Here is a 26,214-nt window from a genome sequence, read left to right as displayed (position 1 = left end):
TTAATCTTTCCTCCTCTTAACGAAAATAGTCTATCCACATCCACTCTGTCTATCCCTTTCATAATCTTAAATACTTCTATCAAATCCCCTCTCAACCTTATACGCTCCAAAGAATAAAGACCTAATGTGTCCAATCTCTCCCTATACTCTAGATGCTTAAACCCAGGTAACATTCTGGTAAACCTTCTCTGCACTCTCTCCACTCTATTTATATCCTTCCTATAATTAGGCGACCAGAACTGCACACAGAACTCCAAATTAGGCCGCACCAACGTCTTATACAATCTCAACATCACCTCCCAACTCCTATATTCCATGCAATGATTGATAAAGGCCAGCATACTAAAAGCCTTCTTCACCACCCTATTCACGTGAGTTTCTACCTTCAGGGAACGATGTACCGTCACTCCTAAATCTTTCTGCTCTTCTGTATTCCTCAATGCTCTCCCATTTACCACGTATGTCCTATTCTGATTCTTCTTACCAAAATGAAGCACCTCACACTTATCAGCATTAAATTCCATCTGCCATTTTTCAGCCCACTTTTCTAAGCAGCCCAAATCCCTCTGCAATCCTTGAAAACCTTCTTCATTATCCACTATTCCACCTATCTTAGTATCGTCTGCATATTTACTAATCCAATTCACCACCCCATCATCTAGATCATTAATGTATATAACGAACAACAATGGGCCCAATACAGATCCTTGAGGCACACCACTGGTCACCGGCCTCCAACCTGACAGACAATTATCCACTACCACTCTCTGGCCTCTCCCTTTCAGCCAATGTTCAATCCATTTGACTATCTTAAAATTTAGACCTAAAGACTGCACCTTCCTAACTAACCTTCCATGTGGTACCTTATCGAAGGCCTTACTGAAGTCCATATAGACAACATCCACTGCGCTACCCTCATCCACATTCCTAGTCACCTCTTCAAAAAATTCAATCAGATTGGTCAAACATGACCTTCCTCCCACAAATCCATGTTGAGTGCTCCTGATCAGACCCTGTCTATCCAGATGTTTATAAGTACTATCTCTAAGAATTTTCTCCATTAATTTACCTACCACAGACGTCAAACTTACAGGCCGATAGTTGCCAGACTTCCTCCTTGAACCCTTTTTAAATAACGGAACCACATGCGCAATGCGCCAATCCTCCGGCACTATCCCCATATCTAATGACATTTGGAAAATTACCGCCAGAGTCTCTGCTATTTCCTCCTTCACTTCTCTCAATGTCCTGGGGAAGATCCTGTCTGGTCCCGGAGACTTATCCACCTTTATATTCTTCAAAAGCCTTAAAACTACACCTTTTGTAATCTCTATATTCCCCATATTTACCCAATTGGCTTTTTTTTATCTCACATCTCCCAATATCCTTCTCCTTAGTGAATACCGAAGAAAAGAAACTGTTCAATATCTCCCCCATTTCTCTAGGCTCCACACTCAGTTTTCCGCTCTGATTTTCTAAGGGACCAATTTTGTCTCTAGCTTTTCTCTTACCATTAACATATTTGTAGAACTCTTTTGGATTAGTTTTCACCCTGCTTGCCATAGTTTTCTCGTACCTTCTTTTAGCTTTCCTAATTCCTCTCTTAAGATTCCTCTTACATTCCATGTATCTTTCAAACATCTCCTTAACTCCATGCTTCTTATATCTAATGTACGCCTCCCTTTTTCTTCGAACCAAGTTTCCAATATTCCTTGAAAACCACGGCTCTCTCAAACCTTTTGCCCCTCCCTTTAACCTAACAGGAACATAAAGCTTTTGCACTCTCAAAATCTGATCTTTAAAAGACTTCCATCTCTCTACTACATCCTGCCCATAAAACAAATTGTCCCAATGCACACCCTGCAAGTCCTTTCGCATCTCCTCAAATCTAGCTTTTCCCCAGTCAAAAACCTCAACCCTTGGCCCTGATTTATCTCTTTCCATAATGACATTGAAGCTGATGGCATTATGATCACTGGACCCGAAGTGCTCGCCAATTTGGAATTGATTTGCCTGCAGAAAGCAAGTGGAATGAATTCTGTCTGGAGGTCAGTGATTAGTGTTTTTCCCCAGGGATCTGTTCTCTGACCCATACTCTCTGATTTTTTAATAATAAGTAATCTGGTTGGGGAAGTGGCAGAGTGGGTCAGTAAGATTTCATATTTATTGTCAAAGTACATGCAAGATATCACATTCTTTTTCCGCAGATGAGGCAATAAAAGCTGCACACAGTGTGTACATGTAAACAAAGAACCGTAAATGAAGAATGAATGTAACCAAACCAACTGCAATCCAGAAAGAATTTTAAAAATCAATAAAGTGCACAAGTCAGATACCTCAATGAGTCCCTATGTTATTGAATCTGATGGTGAAGGGGTAGCAACTGTTCCTGAACCCGATGGTGTGTCTTGTAGCACCTACACCTCTTTCCAGAAGACAGCAGCGAGAACAGAGCACGTGCTGGGTGGTGTGGATCCTTGATGATTATTGTTGCTGCTCTCCAACGGCAGTGTTCCCTATGGACGTTTTCGATAGTGGGGAGGGTTTTGCTTGTGATGTCTAGGGCTGAGTCCACTACCTTTTGCAGGACTTTACTGTCAAGGATATTGGTGTCCCCATACCAGACCGTGATACAGCCAGTCAGCACACTTTCCACCACACATCTGTTGAAATTTACCAAGGTTTCTGCTGTCATAGCAAGCCTCTGCAAACTCCTGAGGAAGTAGAGGTGGTGATGTGCTTTCTTCATGTTGCCATTGGTACGTTGGGTTCAAGAAAGATTCTCTGAGATAGTGACTCCCAATAACTTGTATTTGCTCACCCTCTCCGCCTCTAATCCCCCCATGATCACTAGATTGTACCACTCTGGTTTTCCCTTCCTGAAGTCAACGATCAGCTCCTTAGTTTTGGTGCAAGGTGGAATTGGTGCATCATTCAGCCAAGTTTTCAATCTCCCTCCTGTTTGCTGACTCAGCACCTTTCTTTATACAACCCGCTACATTGAAATTGTTGGCAAATTTGTAGATGTTATTGTTGACCCAAGCCATACAGTCATAATGTATGTATAAAGTGAGTCGAGCAGAGGCTAAAAATGCAGCCCTGCAGTGCTTCGGTACTGATGGAGATTGCAGATGTGACAAAAGGTTGGAGGTGATGTAGATAGTGTATAGGATTGTAGAAGGTTACAAGTAGATACAGACAGGATGCAGAGTTGGGTGAGAAGTGGCAGATGGCATTCAATCCAGAAAAGTGTGAAATGATGTTCTTTGAAAGGTTAAACTTGAAGGCAGAGTATATGGATAATGGCAGGATTCTTAGCAGTTTGGAGGAACAGAGAGATCTTGGGTCTTGGTCCATGGATCGCTCAACTTGGCACACGAGTTGATAGGGTGATGATGTATGGTGAGTTGGCCTTCATTTGCCAGAGTATTGAGTTCAAGAGTCGTGAGGTAATGTTGCAGGTCTTTTCCGTTCTGGTCACCTCATTACAGGAAGGATGTGGGTGCCTGGGAGAGGGTGCAGAGATTTACCCGGATGTTGCCTGGATTGGAGAACATCATATGAAACAAGGTTGACAGAGGTAGGAAAGGTTTGGATTGTTGTGGAGTTGATTTGCATAGGTTGGCACAATGTCGTGGGCTGGGGGGGGGGCCTGTACTATGCTGGAAAGTTCTGTGTTCTTAACCACTATCAACTTGCACAGCACCCTTGAGGGATCTGTGGACCTGGGTCCACAGCACCAACTGTAGGTCAAAGGAGGCTGAGGGGTTATCTTGTGGAGGTTTATAAAACCACATGGGATAGGAATCAAGTGAATGATCACATCCTTTTTTTCCCCCAGGGTAGATGATCCTACAACTAGAGGGGCATAGATTTAATGTAAAAGGTGATGATTGAAGAGGGACATTGGAGGCATTTATTTCACTCAGAGGGTGGTCTGTATCTAGAACGAGCTGCCAGAGGAAAATGTAGAAGTGAATACGATATCAACATTCAAAAGGCAGTTGGATGGGTCATGCTAACTCGTTCATTATGGACAAGTTGGGTTGAAGTGTCTGTTTACTGATTCAAGTCTCTGATCTGACCAAGCTCATTTCCCAGTATAAAGTCTCGTATGGCCTCTTCTCTGGATGAAAAAATTATGATAATGTAACTGTCAATGTTAGCAAAATGAAAATGCTCCACTACAACAACCCTTTACTTTTGTATAATCTTGCAACATATCTATTGTTGTTTCTCTCTAACATCGATGCATGGATGTAAGAAAAATAAAGGATTATGGGTGCAAGGTTTACAGTGATTGGCACAACATAGTGGGCTGAAAGGATTCTGCTGTCATGTTCCACATTCAATCTATTATTTCTCAGGACTTTTGGGTGGTGCATTTGTATAGCTATTTCACTGCTCCAGTGACCTGGGCTCAATCCGGTGCTGTCAGTGTGGAGTTTGCATGCTCTCCCTGTGATTGTGTGGGTGGTCTAATTTCCTCCTGTATCCCGTAAATGTGGTGTGGTAGGTTGATGTTTCTGGTATGCTAGTGGATGTGGAAACTGGGGGCGAATTGGGAGCATGGGGAGAATTAATGGGGAATGCATTTGTTCGCCAGCTTTAACTCGGCAGGCCAAACAGTCGTGTGGAAATGTCAGCACCTTGTTGAGCTGTAATTCATCACTGACATTGTATGCACTTGCAATTAATCTGCCGCTGAGCTGCAGGATTAACTCACCACCAGATTGTAATGTTCTCTTTCATCACCGGGTTGGAATGCTGGGTTCGGGATTTCTTCACAACTCAGGTGTAATGTCCCAACTCGTGATTAATTCAGATCTGGTACTTCATAGAATGCATCTGTGATAGCTTTCTTGAGCAGCATGTTAAGGAACCCACAAGAGAAAATGCTCTCCTGGATCTCGTGTTGTGCAATGAGATAGGTCGAGTAAATGATGTAATAGTCAGAGAGCATTTGGGAAATAGCGATCATAGTATGATTGAATTTCTCATTCAGATGGAAGTGGAAATAGTTCGATCTAAAACTAATATATTAGGCTTAAACAGGGGTGACTACCATAGGATGAGGGAGGAATTGGGCAGAGTGGACTGGGAGCACAGGCTCATTGATGAAACAGTTGAGGAACAATGGAAGATTTTCAAAGAAATATTTTGTAATGCTCAACAAAAATAGATTCCGGTCAGGAAAAAGGGCAGCAAGGGAGGGAAAAATCAACCGTGGTTAACAAAGGAAATAAAGGAGAGCATAAAATTGAAGGCGCAGGTGTACAAAGCTGCAAAGAGCAGTGGGAAACTGGAAGATTGGGAAAACTTTAAGAGACAACAAGGGGTTACAAAGCGGGTCATAAGAAATGGGAAAAAGGATTATGAAAGTAAATTGGCACAAAATATAAAAACAGAAAGCAAAAAATTTTATAAATATATGAAACGGAAGAGGGTGGCCAGAGTTAACATCGGACCCTTGGAGGATGAGAAAGGAAAACTGGTAGCAAAAAATGAGGAAATGGCTGAGGCATTGAACAAATATTTTCTGTCAGTCTTCACGGTGGAAGACACGTCCAGCATGCCCAAGTGCGGAGTTAAGGATGCGAATGTTGGGGAGGGCCTTGATAAAATAGTTGTTACAAAGGAAGTAGTGATGGAGAAACTAATGGGACTAAAGCCAGACAAATCACCTGGTCCTGATGATATGCATCCAAGGGTTCTGAAGGAAACGGCAGAAGTTAGAGTTGATGCATTGGAGGTCATAGACCAAAATTCCTTGGATTCTGGGCAGGTCCCGGCAGACTGGAAGACAGCAAGTGTCACGCCACTTTTTAAGAAGGGATGGAGGCAGAAGACTGGAAATTATCGGCCAATTAGCTTGACGTCTGTAGTTGGAAAAATGCTTGAAGCCGTCATTAAAGATGAAATAGTGAAACTTTTGGAACATACGGGGTTCAATCAGGCAGACGCAGCATGGTTTTAGAAAGGGAAGATCTTGTTTGACAAACTTGTTGGGATTCTTTGAGGATATAATGGGTGCGGTGGATAGAGGGGAACAGGTTGATGTTGTATATTTGGATTTTCAGAAAGCGTTTGATAAGGTGCCGCACAAGAGATTTCTCAGTAAGTTACAGGAAAGTGGAGTCCGGGGAAGTCTATTGGCCTGGATTGAAAATTGGTTGTCTGACAGGAGGCAGAGAGTCGGGATAAATGGGAGTTTTTCAGGTTGGCAGAGAGTGGTAAGTGGGGTGCCGCAGGGGTCGGTGTTAGGCCCACAACTGTTCATCATTTACATTGATGACTTGGAGGAGGGGACAAAATGTGGTGGAGCCAAGTTTGCGGATGACACCAAATTGAGTGGAAGAGCAAATTGTAATGAGGATGTGGAGAGTCTGCAGAGGGATAGAGTTAAGCTGGATGAGTGGGCAAAGGTCTGGCAGATGGAGTACAATGTTAGTAAGTGTGAGGTTATCCACTTTGGCAAGAAAAATAAAAGAGCTGAATATTATTTAAAGGGTGAAAAACTACAGCATGCTGGTGTGCAGAGGGACTTGGGAGGGCTTGTGCATGAATCGCAAGAAGTTAGGTTGCAGGTGCAGCAGGTTATTAAGAAGGCAAATGGAATGTTGGCCTTCATCGCTGGAGGAATTGAATTCAGGAGTAGGGAGGTCATGTTGCAACTGTATAAGGTACTGGTGAGACCGCACCTGGAGTACTGAGTCCAGTTCTGGTCTCCATATTTGAGGAAGGATATACTGGCTTTGGAGACGGTCCAGAGGAGGTTTACTAGGTTGATCCCTGGGATGAAGGGGTTGACTTATGATGAAAGATTAAATCGTCTAGGATTGTATTCGCTCGAGTTCAGGAGGATGAGAGGAGATCTTATAGAAACATAGAGGATTATGAAGGGTATGGATAAGATAGATATAGGAAGGTTTTTTGAGCTGGCCGGGGAAACTAAAACGAGAGGACACAGTCTCAAGATTCGGGGGAGTAGATTTAGGACAGAGATGAGGAAAAATAGTTTTTCCCAGAGAGTAGTGAATGTTTGGAATTCTCTAACCAGGGAAGTGGTTGAGGCTGCCTCATTAAACATATTTAAAATTCGGTTAGATCAATTTTTACATGATAGAGGAATTAGGGGATATGGGGAGAAGGCAGGTAGGTGGAGTTAGGTCCTAAATTAGATCAGCCATGATCGTATTGAATGGCGGAGCAGGCTTGATGGGCCATTTTTGGCCGACTCCTGTTCCTACTTCCTATGTTCCTTACACATGAGCTGGATTGTAGCTCAAGATTAATTCATTATTGAGCTGTAATGCTGGTCACAGGATGAATTGATGATCGAGCTGTCCTGGATGCAGTTAAGATCAATTTGCCACTTGGCCATACTGCATATACTTGATTTGTAACTGCCCCTTTCCATATAACCCTATAACCATTAACGGAGCGGAAACAGGCCACGTTGGCCTTTCGAGTCCGCACCGGTTCACTGATTTTGTGCGCCCTCTTCAGGCATTGGTCCCGGTAGATCTTCATTCAATAATGATGGGTGAATTCAATGCAGGTGGAATCAGTCGTAGAAATGTTTGTGAAACGTGCAGTTCAATACTTCCCATTTACAATTTGCCAACAGTTGCTATGAATCTGGTTATTAAACATGCTGAAAAATACTGCATGTTAATTAGCATTGTGGAACAATTTTCTTTATAGGTCTGCAAGCTGTTTGTTAGACTCATAGCTGAGAATTATTGCACAGATTATAAAATAAATATTCGGCCACAGCTGGAATATGACTGTTTCTGTTCGCCACGACTTAGGTGAATACGTTGTTGGCATGCTGGATTGGAGGTGTAAAGCTGGAAAAGGAAGTAAATGTTTGGGCCATTTGGTTGAAGGGGAAAGAAAGGGAAGCTGTTGTCATTGGCTCGTGGTTCAGGGACAAGGGGCACCGATATAAAGTAATGGGCAGGAGGAGCTTCATGGTTCCTGCAACGAGCTTGAGTAAGTAACTGGCTTCCTGTGTTGAAGGGTTCAGCTTTCTGTGAACTGGCGTTCAGTTTGGAGTGCGTGAAACAGCACTTTTTGAAGAGATCCCAGTGATCATTTGATAATTAAGGATGTATGTGTGCTGATGTGCTCAAGATGGGCTGTGCATCATTCATGTTCCTTTTGGTTTGCAGTTGCCCAGATCCCCAGCAACTTTAGTCATATGCTGGGTGCTTTTTTCTTTGATTATGTTTGATATTTTCACTTTGTTGGTCTGTCTGTTCACACTCTCTTTATTTGCCACCTCATTAATATCTATAATTAGAGGCTGGGTTCCTTTTTAAAAAAAGAGTTTACATGAAACCGTATGCGTGTAATTTAACAGTTAATGTAAACTTTTCCTGTCCTTGATCTTTTGAGTGTAGTTTAAAAGTTGGCAATGGGTAACTGAATAAAATGAGGAAATGTCCCTTGGAGCAGACTTTCTTTTGGAAGCCCTTCTACTGTTGCTCTCAGCCTTCTAACTCATTGTCCATTCTGCTGTGGTGCAGCTTTACACCTTCTCTGGTTGCATCCCTTTGTCTTGTGATCTGTAAATCCTTTCTTTCATATCCCCTCACCTTCCAGGTTTCTAAACTAAATTACTGTACACAGTATTGGGAGTACTATATTCGCGTGGTTTGAGGATCGGTTATCGGACATTTCTAATTGGGAGTTTGTGAACAGTGGGTGCTGCGGGAATCGTTGTTAAGATACCAATTTAAATTAAATTTTAAATGTGGACATACCACATGATAACGGGCACTTTCAGCCCAAGACCCCGTGCCACCCAATTAACCAAGAACTCCTGGTACGTTTTGAACAGTGGGAGGAAACCGGAGGCCCCGGGGAAAACACACACAGACACGGGGAGAACATACAAAATCCTTACAGACAGCATGGGGGATTCAAACCCTGGTCTTGATCGTTGGTGCTGTAACAGCATTGTACTAACCGCTAAGCTAACCATGTTGCTCCATTGTCTTTAATTCATTGCCTTTAATCAATAATTTGGATTTGGGGATAAGTCTAATGAATCGAAGAGATCTGACGCAAAGTTGTGTGGATTGAGAAGAATTGAAAAGAAAGGATCTAGATAGACAGGTGGATGAGAACATGGCAGACGTGCCACAGGTGACAACAGATCTTCTCTGGTAGAAGGCAATGAGCAATGGAAAGCCATTCATCTGTAGAGGGATTTGTCTCCTTACGCAAGAATCACTGTTGACGTAGAGGTACAACAAGGGATTAAAAGGTGCAAGCTAGTTTGAGTACAAGAGTAGATGCACTGCTGTTGTGTTGCCCCCTGATGTAATCTCATGGAATATTGTGACTGACCTCGCCCTGTGCCGAAGGAAGGATATTCCTGCAGTAGAGGGAGGGCAGTAAAATTTCAGGTTGATTGCTTAGACAGGATGGGTGGGAGATGTGAAGGAATACGCCTCTGAAGTAGAAGATGAGCTGGTATGCTGGACAGATATGGAGGAGCTGAATGGCTATTTCCTGCTCCCAGTTATGGTCCCATGCTTCCCATTCAATCTTTCTCTCCTTCCCTAACCCATGTGCAATACTGTTGCAGATTTTGTGGTCTTTGCCTATCAGGCAACTTTGGGGTAGGTTACCAAAACTTTGGGGTTGGTGACCTAGTTTAAATGCACCAATCATTTCCATGGTGGGGCAAAGAGAGGGAATGAGTGCAACACGATGTAAACCAGTTTAGAGTAAAAGTAGTTGGACATGGATTGGAGGAGCAGTAACAATAAGGGGGGCTTCATTGTATGTAGTCAGATATCTAAAGTGTCACTGCAATGGCTCTAATCACAAAATTCCACATGGTTTCATACCATTTACAAACATTTTCAACCTAGAACGTAGGGTCACTTTTAAAAATCTTGGCGGGAACTCTGACGTACCCACACCCGTAACATTGTCACCTCAAAGTCTAAAGAAGCCTTTATTAGATCTTTTTCATAAGTGACTTCCTCTCATCAGACACTGGGTTCCTTTCGGAAATGGGCATGCTGGGAACTGTGCGATTGTCTCGACTCCAAAGATCAGGTAGGGACTTTTGTCAAACAGCACTAACACTTGGAGTTTTGAAAATGTCTTGAGCTATGTCATTTGTTTTGGTTCAAAGACCACAGAAAGGGATTTTTGCGTTTCTGCTGGAGTGGTGGTCATCTGGTGCAGAAACACCAGTGCAGGCACACAGCTAATTACAGATTCCAATGTGGTGTGTTCAGATGGAGTGAAGGAAAGGGGGGGGGGGGGGGGGGGAGATGGGGGTGGGGGGAACGGGGGGGACACATTCATTCTAAAGCTAGCTTGTGTCTTTTCCCAGTTTCTGGAAGTTGTTGTTCAGGCTCTTGTGTACATTTGGAAAGTGAGGCTGCTGAGCTCTGAGGAAACGTGAAGTGATAGGTGACATTTGCATGTCTGTGTGTGTGCTCCCCTTCTCATCACATCTGAACTGCTTTTGAATAATTTCCACAGCTCAGTCAGTACTTTTTATGGGAGTGAAGGTGTGTGTGGAGGGAGCATTTTTAATTTTTTCTTTAATTCTTTTTCCTTTTCTTTTACCTTCCAAATTTACAGCAAACCTTTGTGCTTCTCCCCACTATCGGGGAGTGGCCCAGGCCTCTGCTTTCTCTCTGACTCTCATTGTTACGTGATCAGTTGTTAGCTTTTATTTTTTACCTGACATGGGGACCCTGCTTTGTCCTTTGGGCATTGTTTACCATGTTTCCTCCTTTCCCAAGCCTGGCCCACAACTTCCAAGGGATGAATGCAGCTGAAGATCCCGATTTCTGTTAACGTGCAGCTCTGGGATCCTGTTCCCACCTGGCCCTTGGACCTAAGAGAGAGTGGTGTCATGCTACCCATACCATAACCTAACGAGCTGCAGCCAATACATTTGGATGTGAGACTGCCACCAAGATCTTCCCCTTTCCATCTTGTCGAAGCACTCATTGAGCAGACTGCATTTTAGTGATCAGAATGGCTGATGGTTGTACAGATTGATAGTTTGATATTCGAGCCATAAGAAATTAGTTTCACGTGACTGCCTTGTGGCCATTGTTAACTGTGCTTGTTTTAGATGCTACAAACCACAGTATGTGCTAGCCTTTTCCCTCGGTTTAGCTACTTGATATTGAGATTTGCATATATAGGGTACAGTAAAGTTAGTCAAAGAGTTGCCTGAAGGATGCAGCCTGATAACCATATGCAGTAACACTGTTATTTGTCCCTACTGTCCACATTCTGGGTATTTTGGTGGTGTTGGAGATTGTCCAAACTTACTGTTTTCTTTCACTCCCTCTCTGGATCAGATGGCAGCACAGAGGCAGCGAGCACTGGCGATCATGTGTCGTGTTTACGTTGGATCAATTTACTATGAGCTTGGAGAAGATACCATTCGTCAGGCATTTGCTCCCTTTGGACCAATCAAGAGTATTGACATGTCGTGGGACTCCGTCACCATGAAACACAAGGTTCCGATTTCTCTCGCCTTCTAAATAAGTATTGCATTTTTGGGTGGCATTAAACCTTGAGCTGCTTCACTATCCACTGGATGTTCTGAGTGAAACTACAGGCATTAAAGTTGATATCCATCAGTAGTGCAAGCTATCATATTACCTCCTCCTGTCTGATATGGTATTAGTCCCTAAAGTTCAGTGATGTTAATTGCTTGGCTGGTAGTCAGTTAAACTCTTGGTCAACTCCTGCCTCCCCAATCCTGCAACTGTTCTGAAATTCCTCAGTCATTAATCGTGGCTGTTATTTCTCCTGTCATTGTTTGTAGGAGATATATGCTTTTTTTTTTTGTTGTAGAAGTTATTAGTCATAGATCAATTCAGCGTGGAAACAAGCCCTTCTGTCCAACTAATCCGTGCCAGCCAAGTCGTTTACCAGAGCTAATCTTATTTATTTGCATTTGGCCCATAATCCTTTGAAATTTTCCTATCTGTGTGTAAATATCTTTTAAAAGTTGTGATACTCACTGCTGCTCGCTTGCTCCGTGTGCCCATCACCACCTGCAGTGACAAACTTGCTTTTCGGGTCCCCTATATCTTTCTTCTCTCATCTTAAACTGCTCCCTGAGTTAATATAAGTGTTGTGGTAGTACAGGTTAAGGGAATTGTAGGTGCAGTGAGGGAATCAATGAAACATACAACACAGAACCAGGCCTTTGCAGCCCACATTGCGCATACTGACTGTAATGCCCACTACGTTCATCCAACTTGCCCCCATTAGATCTGAGTCCCTCTGCATCTATTCTTTCCCAATACTTTTTAATGATATAATTGTATCTGCCTCCACTGCCACTTGCAACTGTTTAGAGACTCTTCACCTCCTGTGTGGAGGAGAAACAAAATGTAACCTTCAAATCTCACTTAAATTTCTCCCTTCAAGCCTGTGCCCTCTACTCCAAGGCACCGCTGTCCTGGGGAAGAGATTTTGATTGCTCGATTTATTCCCTTTGTAATTTTGTTAACCTTTAAACCCAAAAAAAAACAAAAACTCTGCAGATGCTGTAATTGTAGTTTTAAAAAAGAAATGCTGGAAGTGCATTTGTGAATTCCACCAGCATTTCTGTCTTTAAAACCTACAGGCCCAGCCTATCCAGTCTCCTTGGAAGCTTCCATTTCAAACAACATCCAAATGAGCCTTTATGATTGAATAATTATCAAAATCAGCTTATCATATTGTTGGAGAACACTAGTATAAAGCAGAGATTATAGAATGAATACAAAAGTATTATTCTCCATTACACACTAAGTTTTGGAAATTCTACTGTTACTACAGTATTAACAAATAATTTTCGAATCTTATTGGATTTAGAAGGACCCTTAATAAGTCTCTGGCTGCATTTCAATCAGTGTAGAGCAAATCCAAACAACAAGAATTTGAAGGAGTACCACCAGGAGGGTCGTAAAAATGGTAGCTTATGTCAAAAGCAATGAAGTTTAATAATACAGGAAAGCTGAGAAGGATCTGGCAAATGAGACACGAGACTGCAGAAAATGACCAACTCAGGTGGTGAAGCAGCCATGAAGACAAAGGTGGAAGTTGCATTTCAGGTTGTCCCTCCGTCAGCACTGTTTAGCTATATATTGGGGTTGGGAGAAGTTAAACCATGTGGGGTGATTGGATGGGAGGGATTGAACCAAAGGCGAGGAAAGTCACTGGGCGGATGAGTGTGTGGCAAGAGAGCAGTAGCTGTATGTATAACTTGGAAAATTCAATATTCACTCTGTTGGATTTTTTTGGTATAACCGTTATTATTGCACTCAACACGAATCTGGTAAAGCTTGTTCTTGCGTTACCTGGTGAAGAACATCCATAAATAGAGAAGACAAATCATCTGGGTTTAAGCATCTAGAGTATAGGGAGAGATTGGACAGATTAGGTCTTTATTCTTTGGAGCGTAGAAGGTTGAGAGGGGATTTGATAGAAATATTTAAGATTATGAAAGGGATAGACAGAGTGGATGTGGATAGACTATTTCCGTTAAGAGTAGGAGAGATTGAAACAAGAGGACATGATTAAGAGTTAAGGGGCAGAGGTTTAGAGGTAACATGAGGGGGAACTTCTTTACTCAGAGTGGTAGCGGTGTGGAATGTGCTTCCGGGAGAAATAGTGGCGGCAGAGTCAATTTTATTATTTAAGAAAAAGCTGGACAGGTATATGGAAAAGAAGAAGGTGGAGGGTTATGGTCATTGTGCAGGTAGGTGGGACTAGAGAGGAGTGTTTGGTTCGGCGCGGACTAGAAGGGCCTAATGGCCTGTTTCCGTGCTGTAAATTGTTATGTTATGTCGAATCTCGTTTACTACTTCACCATGAATACTTAGTGTCTGAACTGACAATAGCTGCTTTCAGGTGGAATCGCTGGGAGAATGCAGCTCCGGAGCAGGCTGCGGGTGTCTGCAAAGGGACATTCAGGTGGCAGTGCTGAAGGAGATGTTCTGCCACCTGAAAGGTGGGGAGAGGGGCTGTAGAGCAAACGCCGGCTCCTGAGTCTGAGCAGGGACAGCCATCTGACAGCTCACCTATCAGCTGCCTGACAGCCCCCCCCCCCCCCCCCCTCCCCCGGCACAGGATTACAGGGCTGGAGTGGCCGGTGAGGACATCAGGGGCCCAAAGTCCTGCGCTGGCCGCTCCAGCCCTGTAGTCCCATGCTAGGGGACTGTCAGGCAGCAGGGAGGGTACGTGTTGGTGATTTATCTTCAGCTTTGCTACCTAAAGGCACTGTTTGACCTGTTGGGTTTCTCCAGCATTTGTGTGTTTTTTTCACTTAACCACAGTGTCAACAGCATCCTGTGCTTTATCCTAAATGCCCCTAACATTTCAATTTCCACCGTCATCTTGGCAAGGTATTCCAGCTCCCACAACTCACTGCTTATAAATAAAAACCAAAGACAACTTACCCCTGACGTCTCCCTTAAACTTCCTTCCCTTCACTTTGTACAAACGTCCTCTGGTGTTTGCTATTCCTGCCCTGGGAAATAGTCACTAGCTGTCCACCCTATCTAAGCCTCTCATCATCTTGTAGACCTCTATTAAGTCTCCTCTCACCCTTCTAAGTTCCAAAGAAAAAAAAAGTCCCATCTCTCCTAACCTTGCCTCATATGACTTATTTTCCAATCCAGGTAACATGCTGGTAAATCTCTGTACCCTCTCCATTAACTTCCACGTCCTTCCTATAATGAGGTGTCCAGAACTGAACACAATTTTCTACGTGTGGTCTCACCAGATATTTCTAGAGTTGCAACATGGCCCCTCTCTACTCCTGAACTCAATCCCTCTAAACTCAATCCCCCTATTAATGAAGCCCTGTATCCCATAGGCCTTCTTGGCTGTGTGGTGACCTTGAGGGATGTACAGATTTGGACCCCAAGGTCCCTCTGTTCATCCACACTGTTAAGTAACCGACAACTAACCTTGTACTCAGCCTTCTGGTTTGTCCTTCCAAACTGTATCACATCACACTTAGCCGGATTGAACTTCATCTGCCACTTTTCCTCCCAATTCTGCATCCTGTCTATATCCTCTTGTAACTTTCTACAACCTTCAGTACCATCTACAACTCCTCCAACTTTTGTGTCATTTGCAAACTTCCTGGCCCGTCCTTCCACCTCTTCATCCAGGTTATTTATAAAAATTACAAAGAGCAGGGTCCCAGAACAGATCCCTGCAGCCCTCTGCTAGTCACTGACCTCCAGGCACAGTACTTTTCTTCCACTACTACTAGAACCTTGAGCATAGAACAGGTCCTTCGACCAATGATATTCTACTAACCTATATAAATCTACTTGACAAGATTGCGAGAAGCATTTTCCAAGGGTGGCAGTGGCCAATACCAGAAGATGACTTTGGAAGTGCGGAGGAGGAAAGTTCAGAGGTGTGTAACAGGGGAAAGTTAAACAGGTTCGGACTTTATTCCCTGGAGTGTAGAAGAGTGAGGGGAGATTTGATGGAGGTATTTAAAATGATGAGGGAGATGGACAGAGTAAATGTAGGTCAGCTTTTTCCACTGAGGGGAGGTGAGATGCAAACCAGAGGACATGGGATAAGGGGGAAGGGAAATGTTTGGGGGGGAACGTCTTCACAGAGAGAGTGGTGGGGGTGTGGAATGAGTTTCCAGCTGAAGTGGTGAATGTGGGCTCAATTTTAACATTTAAGAAGAATTTGGACAGGTTGATGGTTGGGAGAGGTGTGGTAGGCTATGGACTGGATGCAGGTCAATGGGACGAGGCAGAAAAATGGTTTGGCACAGACTAGAAAGGCAGAAGGAGCCTGTTTCTGTGCTGTAATGTTCTCTGGTATTTTCTTTTACACAGTGGTGCATTGCCAGAGGTGGTAGTGGAGGCTGGTGCAGTAGGAAAATTTGAAAGATTTTTGGATGGGCAAATGGATGTAAGAAAAATGGAGGGTTACAAACTGTGAGTGTGGGATGGGTTAGATTGATCGTGGGGTAGGTAGGTTTATATCAATCAGCAAGTAGTCTGCATTGTGCAGTGATGTTCTGTAACAATGCCCAACTTTTCAGAAGACAGTTTAGTATTAATTACGTAACATGAGAACAAAAGAAATAGACGTTTAGATTGGAAAGGTGTCAGAGCATGCAGTCTTAATACGGGCAACTGGGATGGGTTTCAATGTTATTGTGGCTGGCTTGGATGAGTTTGGCCGAATGACTTGATTCTGTTCTGCTCACCTTGTTTCTCTCTGAGCAGGAGGCTATTCATTTAACAACTACAATGTCTTTTGAATATTTTTCATCGATGGACCAGAATTATTAATAATTTTGTGGTCACAATAAATGAGGTCAGCTTTTGATTTCCAAATGTATTTAAAATCACTAACACCTTTTGGAAGATCGAAGTTAGTGTCAGGACCCCAAACCTAAGCTTTAACATAATAGTCCAATTATTATACTCCTCTCTGCCTTTGGGAGTTGTTAGCCAGATTCTGGGGACACTGATATGACCACTGATGTTCCCCATAGATCTGTCCCAGGGACTCAGCTTTTCTCACATATTATATGAAAGAACTCTTCTGTTCCGATGATACCTCTATCGTCACCCTTTCTAAATTAACTCAGTCCATGCCTTTCAACATTCCAAATGTTTCAACGAGGTCCCATTCCACCCCCATTCTCCTAAATTCCAACAAGTAAAGGCCAAGAGCAGTCAAACATTCCTCATATGATAACCCTTTCATTCCCAGAAACTTCCTTGTCAACCTCCTCTGAACCCTCTCCAATATCAGCACATTCTTTTTCAAATGAGGAGCCCAAAACTGCTCACAATCTCCACGTGAGGTCTCCCCAGGGCCTTATAAAGCCACAACATTGCATCCCTGGTCTTAGATTCTACTCTTCTTCAAATTAATGCCAGCATTGCATTTGCCTTCTTCGCCACTGTCTCAACCTGCAAGCTTACCTTCCAGCTACCCTGCACAAGGCCTCCCAGGTCCATGGCATCTGACTATTTTCAATTTTCAACTATTTAGAAAATTATCTGCTCTTTTTTTCTACCAAAGTGCATGACCATACATTTTGTGACATTGTAATTAATATAGAACCCTCAATGTTTTGTCGACCAATATATTCCTTTAAAAAAGTACAAATTCCTCCTTCCTCACAAAGAGCAGGGGTCCTAGAACAGATCCCTGCAGCACTCCACGAGTCAGTAACTTCCAGGCAGAATACTTTCCTTTCTCTACTACTCTCTGCTTTCTATATGCAAGCCGATTTTTAAAAATTATTTTCATTTATTCCTTCTGGACTGGCTGACCTTATCAGGAGCCTTGCTACAGATCATGTTGACAACTTCTACTACCTTGTCAGTAGCCTTGCTACAGTTCATGTTGACAACTTCTACTACCTTGTCAGGTGCCTTGCTACAGACCATGTTGACAACTTCTACTACCTTGTCAGGTGCCTTGCTACAGACCATGTTGACAACTTCTACTACCTTGTCAGGTGCCTTGCTACAGACCATGTTGACAACTTCTACTACCTTGTCAGGAGCCTTGCTACAGACCATGTTGACAACTTCTACTACCTTGTCAGGTGCCTTGCTACAGACCATGTTGACAACTTCTACTACCTTGTCAGGTGCCTTGCTACAGACCATGTTGACAACTTCTACTACCTTGTCAGGAGCCTTGCTACAGACCATGTTGACAACTTCTACTACCTTGTCAGGTGCCTTGCTACAGACCATGTTGACAACTTCTACTACCTTGTCAGTAGCCTTGCTACAGACCATGTTGACAACTTCTACTACCTTGTCAGGTGCCTTGCTACAGACCATGTTGACAACTTCTACTACCTTGTCAGGTGCCTTGCTACAGACCATGTTGACAACTTCTACTACCTTGTCAGGTGCCTTGCTACAGACCATGTTGACAACTTCTACTACCTTGTCAGGTGCCTTGGTACAGACCATGTTGACAACTTCTACTACCTTGTCAGGTGCCTTGCTACAGACCATGTTGACAACTTCTACTACCTTGTCAGGTGCCTTGCTACAGACCATGTTGACAACTTCTACTACCTTGTCAGGTGCCTTGCTACAGACCATGTTGACAACTTCTACTACCTTGTCAGGAGCCTTGCTACAGACCATGTTGACAACTTCTACTACCTTGTCAGGTGCCTTGCTACAGACCATGTTGACAACTTCTACTACCTTGTCAGGTGCCTTGCTACAGACCATGTTGACAACTTCTACTACCTTGTCAGGAGCCTTGCTACAGACCATGTTGACAACTTCTACTACCTTGTCAGGTGCCTTGCTACAGACCATGTTGACAACTTCTACTACCTTGTCAGTAGCCTTGCTACAGACCATGTTGACAACTTCTACTACCTTGTCAGGTGCCTTGCTACAGACCATGTTGACAACTTCTACTACCTTGTCAGGTGCCTTGGTACAGACCATGTTGACAACTTCTACTACCTTGTCAGGTGCCTTGCTACAGATCATGTTGACAACTTCTACTACCTTGTCAGGTGCCTTGGTACAGACCATGTTGACAACTTCTACTACCTTGTCAGGTGCCATGCTACAGACCATGTTGACAACTTCTACTACCTTGTCAGGTGCCTTGCTACAGACCACGTTGACAACTTCTACTACCTTGTCAGGAGCCTTGCTACAGACCATGTTGACAACTTCTACTACCTTGTCATGAGCCTTGCTACAGACCATGTTGACAACTTCTACTACCTTGTCATGAGCCTTGCTACAGACCATGTTGACAACTTCTACTACCTTGTCATGAGCCTTGCTACAGACCATGTTGACAACTTCTACTACCTTGTCAGGAGCCTTGCAACAGACCATGTTGACAACTTCTACTACCTTGTCAGGAGCCTTGCAACAGATCATGTTGACAACTTCTACTACCTTGTCATGAGCCTTGCTACAGACCATGTTGACAACTTCTACTACGTTGTCAGGAGCCTTGCTACAGACCATGTTGACAACTTCTACTACCTTGTCAGGTGCCTTGCTACAGACCATGTTGACAACTTCTACTACCTTGTCAGTAGCCTTGCTACAGACCATGTTGACAACTTCTACTACCTTGTCAGGTGCCTTGCTACAGACCATGTTGACAACTTCTACTACCTTGTCAGGTGCCTTGCTACAGACCATGTTGACAACTTCTACTACCTTGTCAGTAGCCTTGCTACAGACCATGTTGACAACTTCTACTACCTTGTCAGGTGCCTTGCTACAGATCATGTTGACAACTTCTACTACCTTGTCATGAGCCTTGCTACAGACCATGTTGACAACTTCTACTACCTTGTCAGGAGCCTTGCAACAGACCATGTTGACAACTTCTACTACCTTGTCAGGAGCCTTGCAACAGATCATGTTGACAACTTCTACTACCTTGTCATGAGCCTTGCTACAGACCATGTTGACAACTTCTACTACGTTGTCAGGAGCCTTGCTACAGACCATGTTGACAACTTCTACTACCTTGTCAGGTGCCTTGCTACAGACCATGTTGACAACTTCTACTACCTTGTCATGAGCCTTGCTACAGACCATGTTGACAACTTCTACTACCTTGTCATGAGCCTTGCTACAGACCATGTTGACAACTTCTACTACCTTGTCATGAGCCTTGCTACAGACCATGTTGACAACTTCTACTACCTTGTCATGAGCCTTGCTACAGACCATGTTGACAACTTCTACTACCTTGTCATGAGCCTTGCTACAGACCATGTTGACAACTTCTACTACCTTGTCATGAGCCTTGCTACAGATCATGTTGACAACTTCTACTACCTTGTCAGGAGCCTTGCTACAGACCATGTTGACAACTTCAACTACCTTGTCAGGAGCCTTGCTACAGACCACGTTGACAACTTCTACTACCTTGTCAGGAGCCTTGCTACAGACCATGTTGACAACTTCTACTACCTTGTCATGAGCCTTGCTACAGATCATGTTGACAACTTCTACTACCTTGTCAGGAGCCTTGCTACAGACCATGTTGACAACTTCAACTACCTTGTCAGGAGCCTTGCTACAGACCACGTTGACAACTTCTACTACCTTGTCAGGAGCCTTGCTACAGACCATGTTGACAACTTCTACTACCTTGTCAGGAGCCTTGCTACAGACCATGTTGACAACTTCTACTACCTTGTCAGGAGCCTTGCTACAGACCATGTTGACAACTTCTACTACCTTGCTTCTTCAATCCTCTCTTCAGAAATTTCTTAAATTCACAAAACCATGCTGACTATTAAACAGACCTTTTGAAGTTTTTTGGCCTGAAATATTGATCATTGTCTTCCGAGAATGCCTGGCCTGCAGTGTTCCTTGTTCTTTGTGTTTCTCCAGTTTTCTAGCAGCTACATCTCTCTAATCAGGCCTCACCTTTCCAAATGCAGCCAGTTCCTGTTTCCCAGAATCCCTTCCATCAGCCTTCGAACCACTGATGTTTGGCTCACTGGCCTCTGGTTCCCTGGATTTGCAGCCCTTCTAAAATAAAGCCACAATGTACTTCTTTACCTTCTCTACCAAGGATGTCTCATTTTCCCATTTGCACTTCTAATTTCTTCCTTCAGTGTACTCTTACGCCCGCTCTACTTTAGTGGTTCACTTGATCCAGCTGCTGTACCTGACAAATGCATAGTGTATATATGTCTCTGTCACCCATTGGCCTCCTTTGCTTCAGTCATTCCCCTCTGCCGTCAGATTTCTGAGTGGACAATGAACTGCAAACACTATCTCTCTTTCTCCTATTTCCTTCCACTATTTTTTATAATGTAATTATTAGAAATATTTGCTCTCCAATGCTGCCACAAGTCATGGCTTGTTCATGACAAGAAATCTGATTCAATCCAATAAGCTCTTCCAAACTAGGCCACATCCTGCTGAATCAGTTCTGCACTCTCCAGTCTAATCAGGTATTGACCAGAACTGTAAGCTCTGTTCCATACCTAGCCTAACCAGTGTTCACGAGAAAAGAGCTGGAACAGGAGAGGCCATCGGGTTCTACAAACTTGCTCCTCTATTTAATGTGATCGTGTCTTCATACCCCTCTATTCCTCAGTCTGTCAAACATTTATCAACTTCTACTTTTCACAACCTGCCCAGGCAGAAATCTGAAGATCCACTCGCCTCTGCACAAAAAACTTGCTGTGAATCTCCATTTCAGTGACTGGCTCCTTGTATTCTAATTATGTTCTCTTCATGACATTCTCACTGGGAAAGCAAACCAGCATCTACCCTCTCAACCGCTTTAGGATCTTGTATGTTTGAATAAGGTTGCCCTGCATTCTTCTAAGCACCAAGGAATACAGGCCTACATTCTTCTGCCTCTTGATAGAGGCAACCCTCTGATCCCAGGAATTATCCGGATGATTCTTTATTCTGCACCCATTGTTACTCTATTGTTTCTCAGCAATATTTCAAGTGAAGCCCCACCAACAATTGCAATTGCAACAAAATCTCTCTATTTTTAAACTCTAATGTGCAGTGAAGGCTAAAATATTATGTAAGATTAGCCACCGTCTTACTAAATTACCTCCCTCTGTAGAGGTGGAGAGAAAAGTAATCCTGAAATCCTTTAAGCTACAGAGAAGGTGGGAGTTGTGTTTCTGTGACCAATTACAGTTGATGTGTATGTAGATGTAGTGGTATGATGGCAACAGCCCCCGAATGCTGGTAGCCATTAGAAACAAATTTGAAAGGGAAATGGTAACTGAGATGCTTGCTGGAAACTCTTGTACTGTCTCTAACGTGCTGTACAGTTTTATATGGAGTTGTGTGTGTGTGTGTGTGTGTGTGTGTGCGCGCGCGCGCGCTGATGACTGGGGCTAGTGTTAGTCAACTGGCGACGGAGCTTGCACTGTGCTGTGGCGGACTAGAAAGTGAGGCCCTTCCTTTTGCTTGTAGGGGTTTGCCTTTGTGGAGTACGAAGTTCCAGAGGCAGCTCAGCTTGCTCTTGAACAGATGAACTCGGTGATGCTGGGAGGCAGAAACATTAAGGTAAGTGACTCTGGCATCTTATCACGTAGGCGATCTGACCACAAACAAACCAAGGCTTCTTCAATTCCATGAAAGTGTAACGCACTGTGTTCATTTAAGGAACATAAGGCATTGAAGCAGATGTAGTTGGTGATAATAGATAGTGGTTGTAAGATTGACAGTTGTCAGTGGGCTCTGTAGCAGTTTGGTAACAGAACTGTAAAAGCTCATCTCATTGTCATCTACTCAGTAGTGACAAAGGAGGCCAGCTCTTCCTCTGCAACACGCAACTTGGTTCAGTTTTGTTTTTGATCATTTATGTACAATGGTGAAGTGCTACTTCATGTTTTTTAGACCTAAATACTGCCATTTAGATGACTACGGCACCCCAAACCCCCCTTCCTCACAAACGATCCAACCCACTCCCCTCGTCCCTTAGCAAAAATTCAGGGGATCACAAAATGGAGCGATTTTGCCATTATGTAGGATTTTCCAGTAGGGCTCTACTAGTTTTAATTGCAGTAGGCCAAGATGTTCTAATTTGGTTAAAATGTGCCACGGGCATGCCAACGTAGATGCCTGTACATCCAATAACGGGATTCTGTGCCTCTGCACACGAGCACCTGTGACCATGGAACCCACAGATTGGAGCATGTCAGTGCTCTAACGTATTAATCTTCCCAACAAAACTGGTAAGTAAACTAGGCATAGTTTATGGGATGGCTGCAACTGGTTTGGTATGTATGAGCGGAGGAACTGATGTGCTAACGAGCGTGGAAGACAAGCCATGGAATGGTAGAGACGGGCATTAGCGTGGTTTGAGTAAGTGTCTGTGGGGAGCCAGGTATAGCCAGTTGTACAAATCACAGAGAGTAGGTCATGGAAATGGAGCTGTAAGATTTGGTGTGCCATGAAAGCTAAAGGCCGGTGGAAAGCAGTTTTTGGGAAAGTGTGATGGGTCCAGGGTAATGTGATGGAGTGAATACATAGGATGTGAATTCACGTGTGGGTGGGGGTTTCAAGGAATGGGCAAGCAGTGCTGCACAGAGTGCCTCGTTTAATGATTTAAATTTGTTGTAAGGATGAGATTTGGGGTGGAATGGAATAAACAACTTGGTCCAGTGCAGACGGTTACCAAAATGGTGCAAGATGGTGAGAGAGCAGATGAAATAGATCTTAAAAGGAGACCGAAAAACCTGCAAATGCTGGAATCTGGAGTTTTGGGGGAAAAAAGCAGACTGCCAGAGGAACTCAGTGGCAGTCGGGGTAGGTAAGGGGAAGGGAAGGGAAAGAATTTAGATGTTAAAAGTCCTGGGACAGAGAAGATTATCAGAACAGAGGATATTTAGTTTTGTGATTGATTTTGTGGAAAGGTATTGCTGGTAGTGGCAGATGATAGGGTTGAGGTTTGTGGAGATAGTTCATCTCTCCACAGGCACTGAGATGTAGATGGAGAGAAGCTTCCCGATGGCTTTGCACTGGATCCCAAATCTAACGTCACTTCTTGCAGGCCTGATTCGAGCAGAGATTTTGTGCCCATGTTTAAGCTCTCTCGTTTCGCTGACTTTATGAATGCTGCCTTAAAAGTTCCTGTTATGTAATTAGAAACGACCTCTCTTCTTTGTGTCTCCTCCAAGCTTTTACGTAGAGCAGGATTCGGCTGCAGCGCATCCTCCTCGCCAGTCCAGCAGCCTTTCTGTTCAGAAGAAGCAGCGGCTATAAATTCCAGCAATAAGATGCCCCAACCAGGAGCACATGGCATTTCTAAGCAACAGCACCTCCGGGATCCAGCCTGGGATTGGTGGGCAGGCAGGCTGGGCAGGATCAGCAGTTTTACCGATCTTTCCTCTTCAATAACATTTTTTTTCTAGCAATGTCTTTGTGGAAAAACAATTGCAGGTCCTTGGATGGGCCAAATGGTCTTATGGACTGGAATTTTGTTCTTGTCAATTATGTAGCATATTTTCTTGGTGTATTCTTGTTGGCTGCTAGCTCTCACCTTGCCCTTGTGCAGAGTTCAGTAGGGAAACTTGAATATGGTAGGTTTGGTTTGATTACTGGCAGTGAAATGTGTAGGTGTTGTGGTTCTTGTGAGAATGCTTGATTGCGTTTTCAGTTGTTGAAAGTGTGCTGTATAAAAGTAGTTGAAGATTTAACGTGGAAATCACTAATGGATTGTAACAGTCCAGGCTGTTGGGAAGAGAGGAATTGATCAACTCCATCTGGATCCTTGATTATAAGCCAGGCAGTGCAGCGATCTTGTGGACATCCTTTTTCTTGTTCACTGCACCACGTGCATATCTTGCTGTTTTCTTCATGTTTAGCTGCTCGTTTCTGACCTGAGCCACGATCCTGAGTTCCTTCTTTTGTTGCAGTGGCTGGCAGCGTTGTACTTGGATTTTGACCTCAGCAGTTCCATGCACCAAAGTATTAGATGGAACTCTTGCTAGTCTGCACCTGAAGTTGTTTCTTGTCCTGTGCTATAGAAATAGTTCTGATTGAAGAAACGTTGGTACATCCCAAACTACGAAGCCATTTCCTTCTCTTTTTCCCTGCACATCCTTAATATATTGGCTGTTTCACATCAACTGAAGAATGAGGAATCCACAACAGTTTAGGTTCCCAGCTACTGGCAAATCTGCTTGTATTTGAGTTTTTAAACAATAAATGCACAAGTTGTGAAACTGGTCTCTGATCTCTTCTTTCCAACCACCCACCATGTTTACTGTGATGGTTCTGTCCTGTGTCTGCAGCAGGTTGCTCTTAGTGTCTGATTCACAGTGCCACACTTCTGTTCTGCAATTGGCTGGGGGAACAAGTCAGGGCTGTCCCAGTAAACATACACAGATGTCAACTTGTGTTTGGTATCTGTTAAAGGGGCCTTCAGCCCATTTAAAAAGTGGTAAGTTTCAACAACTTGCTGTCAGGTGCAACCCTCTGCCAATGGCTCTGAGTCGTGTGCTGCTGTGTTGGGGAGAAATCCAGCTCGTGACGTTGCATTTTCTCCCACTGCCTGGTCTGGCTGTCCCTGCTCCTGCCTGCAGTGCATTCTGGGTGGGGTGACACCACTCTGGTCTGCTTGTTCTGCAGCTGCCCTGTACAAGTCATCCACAGGTGAACAGTTTCTGTGGAAGGTTTTGTACCGTGCAGCTGCAGTGATGTCACTCGACCCAGAATGCACTGCGGGGAGGCGCGTGGGCCGCTTAATTCTTCCCCCCCCCCCCATCCTTACCCCCCAGCACCTGCCCTTTCCTGGTGGTGATCAAACGCGAGGTTACAGGGTGGATTTCTCCGCAGCACCACAACGTGTGGCTCGGAGCACTTGGCAGGGGATTGTGCGTGGGAGCAGGAAATTTACTGTTTTTTAAATGGGGTGCAGTTTCCCTTTAATTAGATGTGCCAGCATGCTACATGCTCTCCTGGAAAACACCATGGTTTTCTTTTTGAATGCTGGAGTCCAGTGTTCTTAATGAGTGGTCTCTGGAAAAGTAAACGTTGAAAATGAGTCTCTTCCCAATGGAAGGAGACTGAGAGATGCACTCAATCCCATGACCAATGGGCACCTTTTCCCAATGATTCTGGGTGCTTCAAGTGTCCCAGGAAGATTCCAGGTGGCATCTTGAATCTCGGCCTGTGTTTTTCAGGAGAAATGGCATGGTTCGTATTAATTTCTAGCTTGGTCTGTAATTGGCGGGGGTTTCTTTTGTTACAGGTTGGCAGACCGAGTAACATAGGACAAGCTCAACCAATCATAGACCAGCTTGCAGAGGAAGCCAGGGCGTTTAACAGAATTTATGTCGCGTCTGTTCACCCGGATCTATCGGATGATGACATTAAAAGTGTGTTCGAGGCCTTTGGAAAGATTAAATCGTGCACCTTGGCCCGAGACCCCACAACGGGGAAGCACAAAGGATATGGATTCATTGGTGAGTGTTCTGTTGGTAAAACTAGTTTGTTGACAGTTTTGTGGAGAAAGGGAGGAACACACATTTGCAAAATTAAAAATACAAGGCCTAGCAATTTTGTGGAGTTGGACAGAGTAATGACCTTTCACCTTGGTCTTGGCAATCTTTGCAGCCCAGTTAGATGGTGTGAAGGCCTGCTCTTTGCTTCCTGTAAGTCCTCAATAACAAGCTTCAGCGCTCTCCATCACAATTCCTTTTGCTGTTTGATTTTTTTC

General features: G+C 43.9%; 1 protein-coding gene across 6 annotated transcripts in view; it reads left to right on the top strand.

The window, feature by feature from the left end:
• LOC138752013 (poly(U)-binding-splicing factor PUF60-like) overlaps positions 1–26,214 on the top strand; it is a 114,917-nt gene that overhangs the window by 67,902 nt on the left and 20,801 nt on the right. For 3 of the 6 annotated variants that reach the window (XM_069915167.1, XM_069915166.1, XM_069915170.1), the window contains 5 exons: positions 10,015–10,080; positions 11,352–11,513; positions 15,344–15,424; positions 21,963–22,055; positions 25,747–25,960. In XM_069915167.1, coding sequence (XP_069771268.1) covers positions 10,015–10,080; positions 11,352–11,513; positions 15,344–15,424; positions 21,963–22,055; positions 25,747–25,960 — 616 coding nt within the window. The remainder of the gene's footprint in view (positions 1–10,014; positions 10,081–11,351; positions 11,514–15,343; positions 15,425–21,962; positions 22,056–25,746; positions 25,961–26,214) is intronic. The other 3 variants (XM_069915168.1, XM_069915169.1, XM_069915171.1) reach the window with 3 other exon arrangements.

Source organism: Narcine bancroftii, chromosome 1, assembly GCF_036971445.1.
Source record: "Narcine bancroftii isolate sNarBan1 chromosome 1, sNarBan1.hap1, whole genome shotgun sequence".
In the NCBI taxonomy this organism is placed as follows: Eukaryota; Metazoa; Chordata; class Chondrichthyes; order Torpediniformes; family Narcinidae; genus Narcine; species Narcine bancroftii.
Note: the sequence above shows the minus strand (reverse complement) of the source record. Positions and strands in the feature narration are given on the sequence as shown.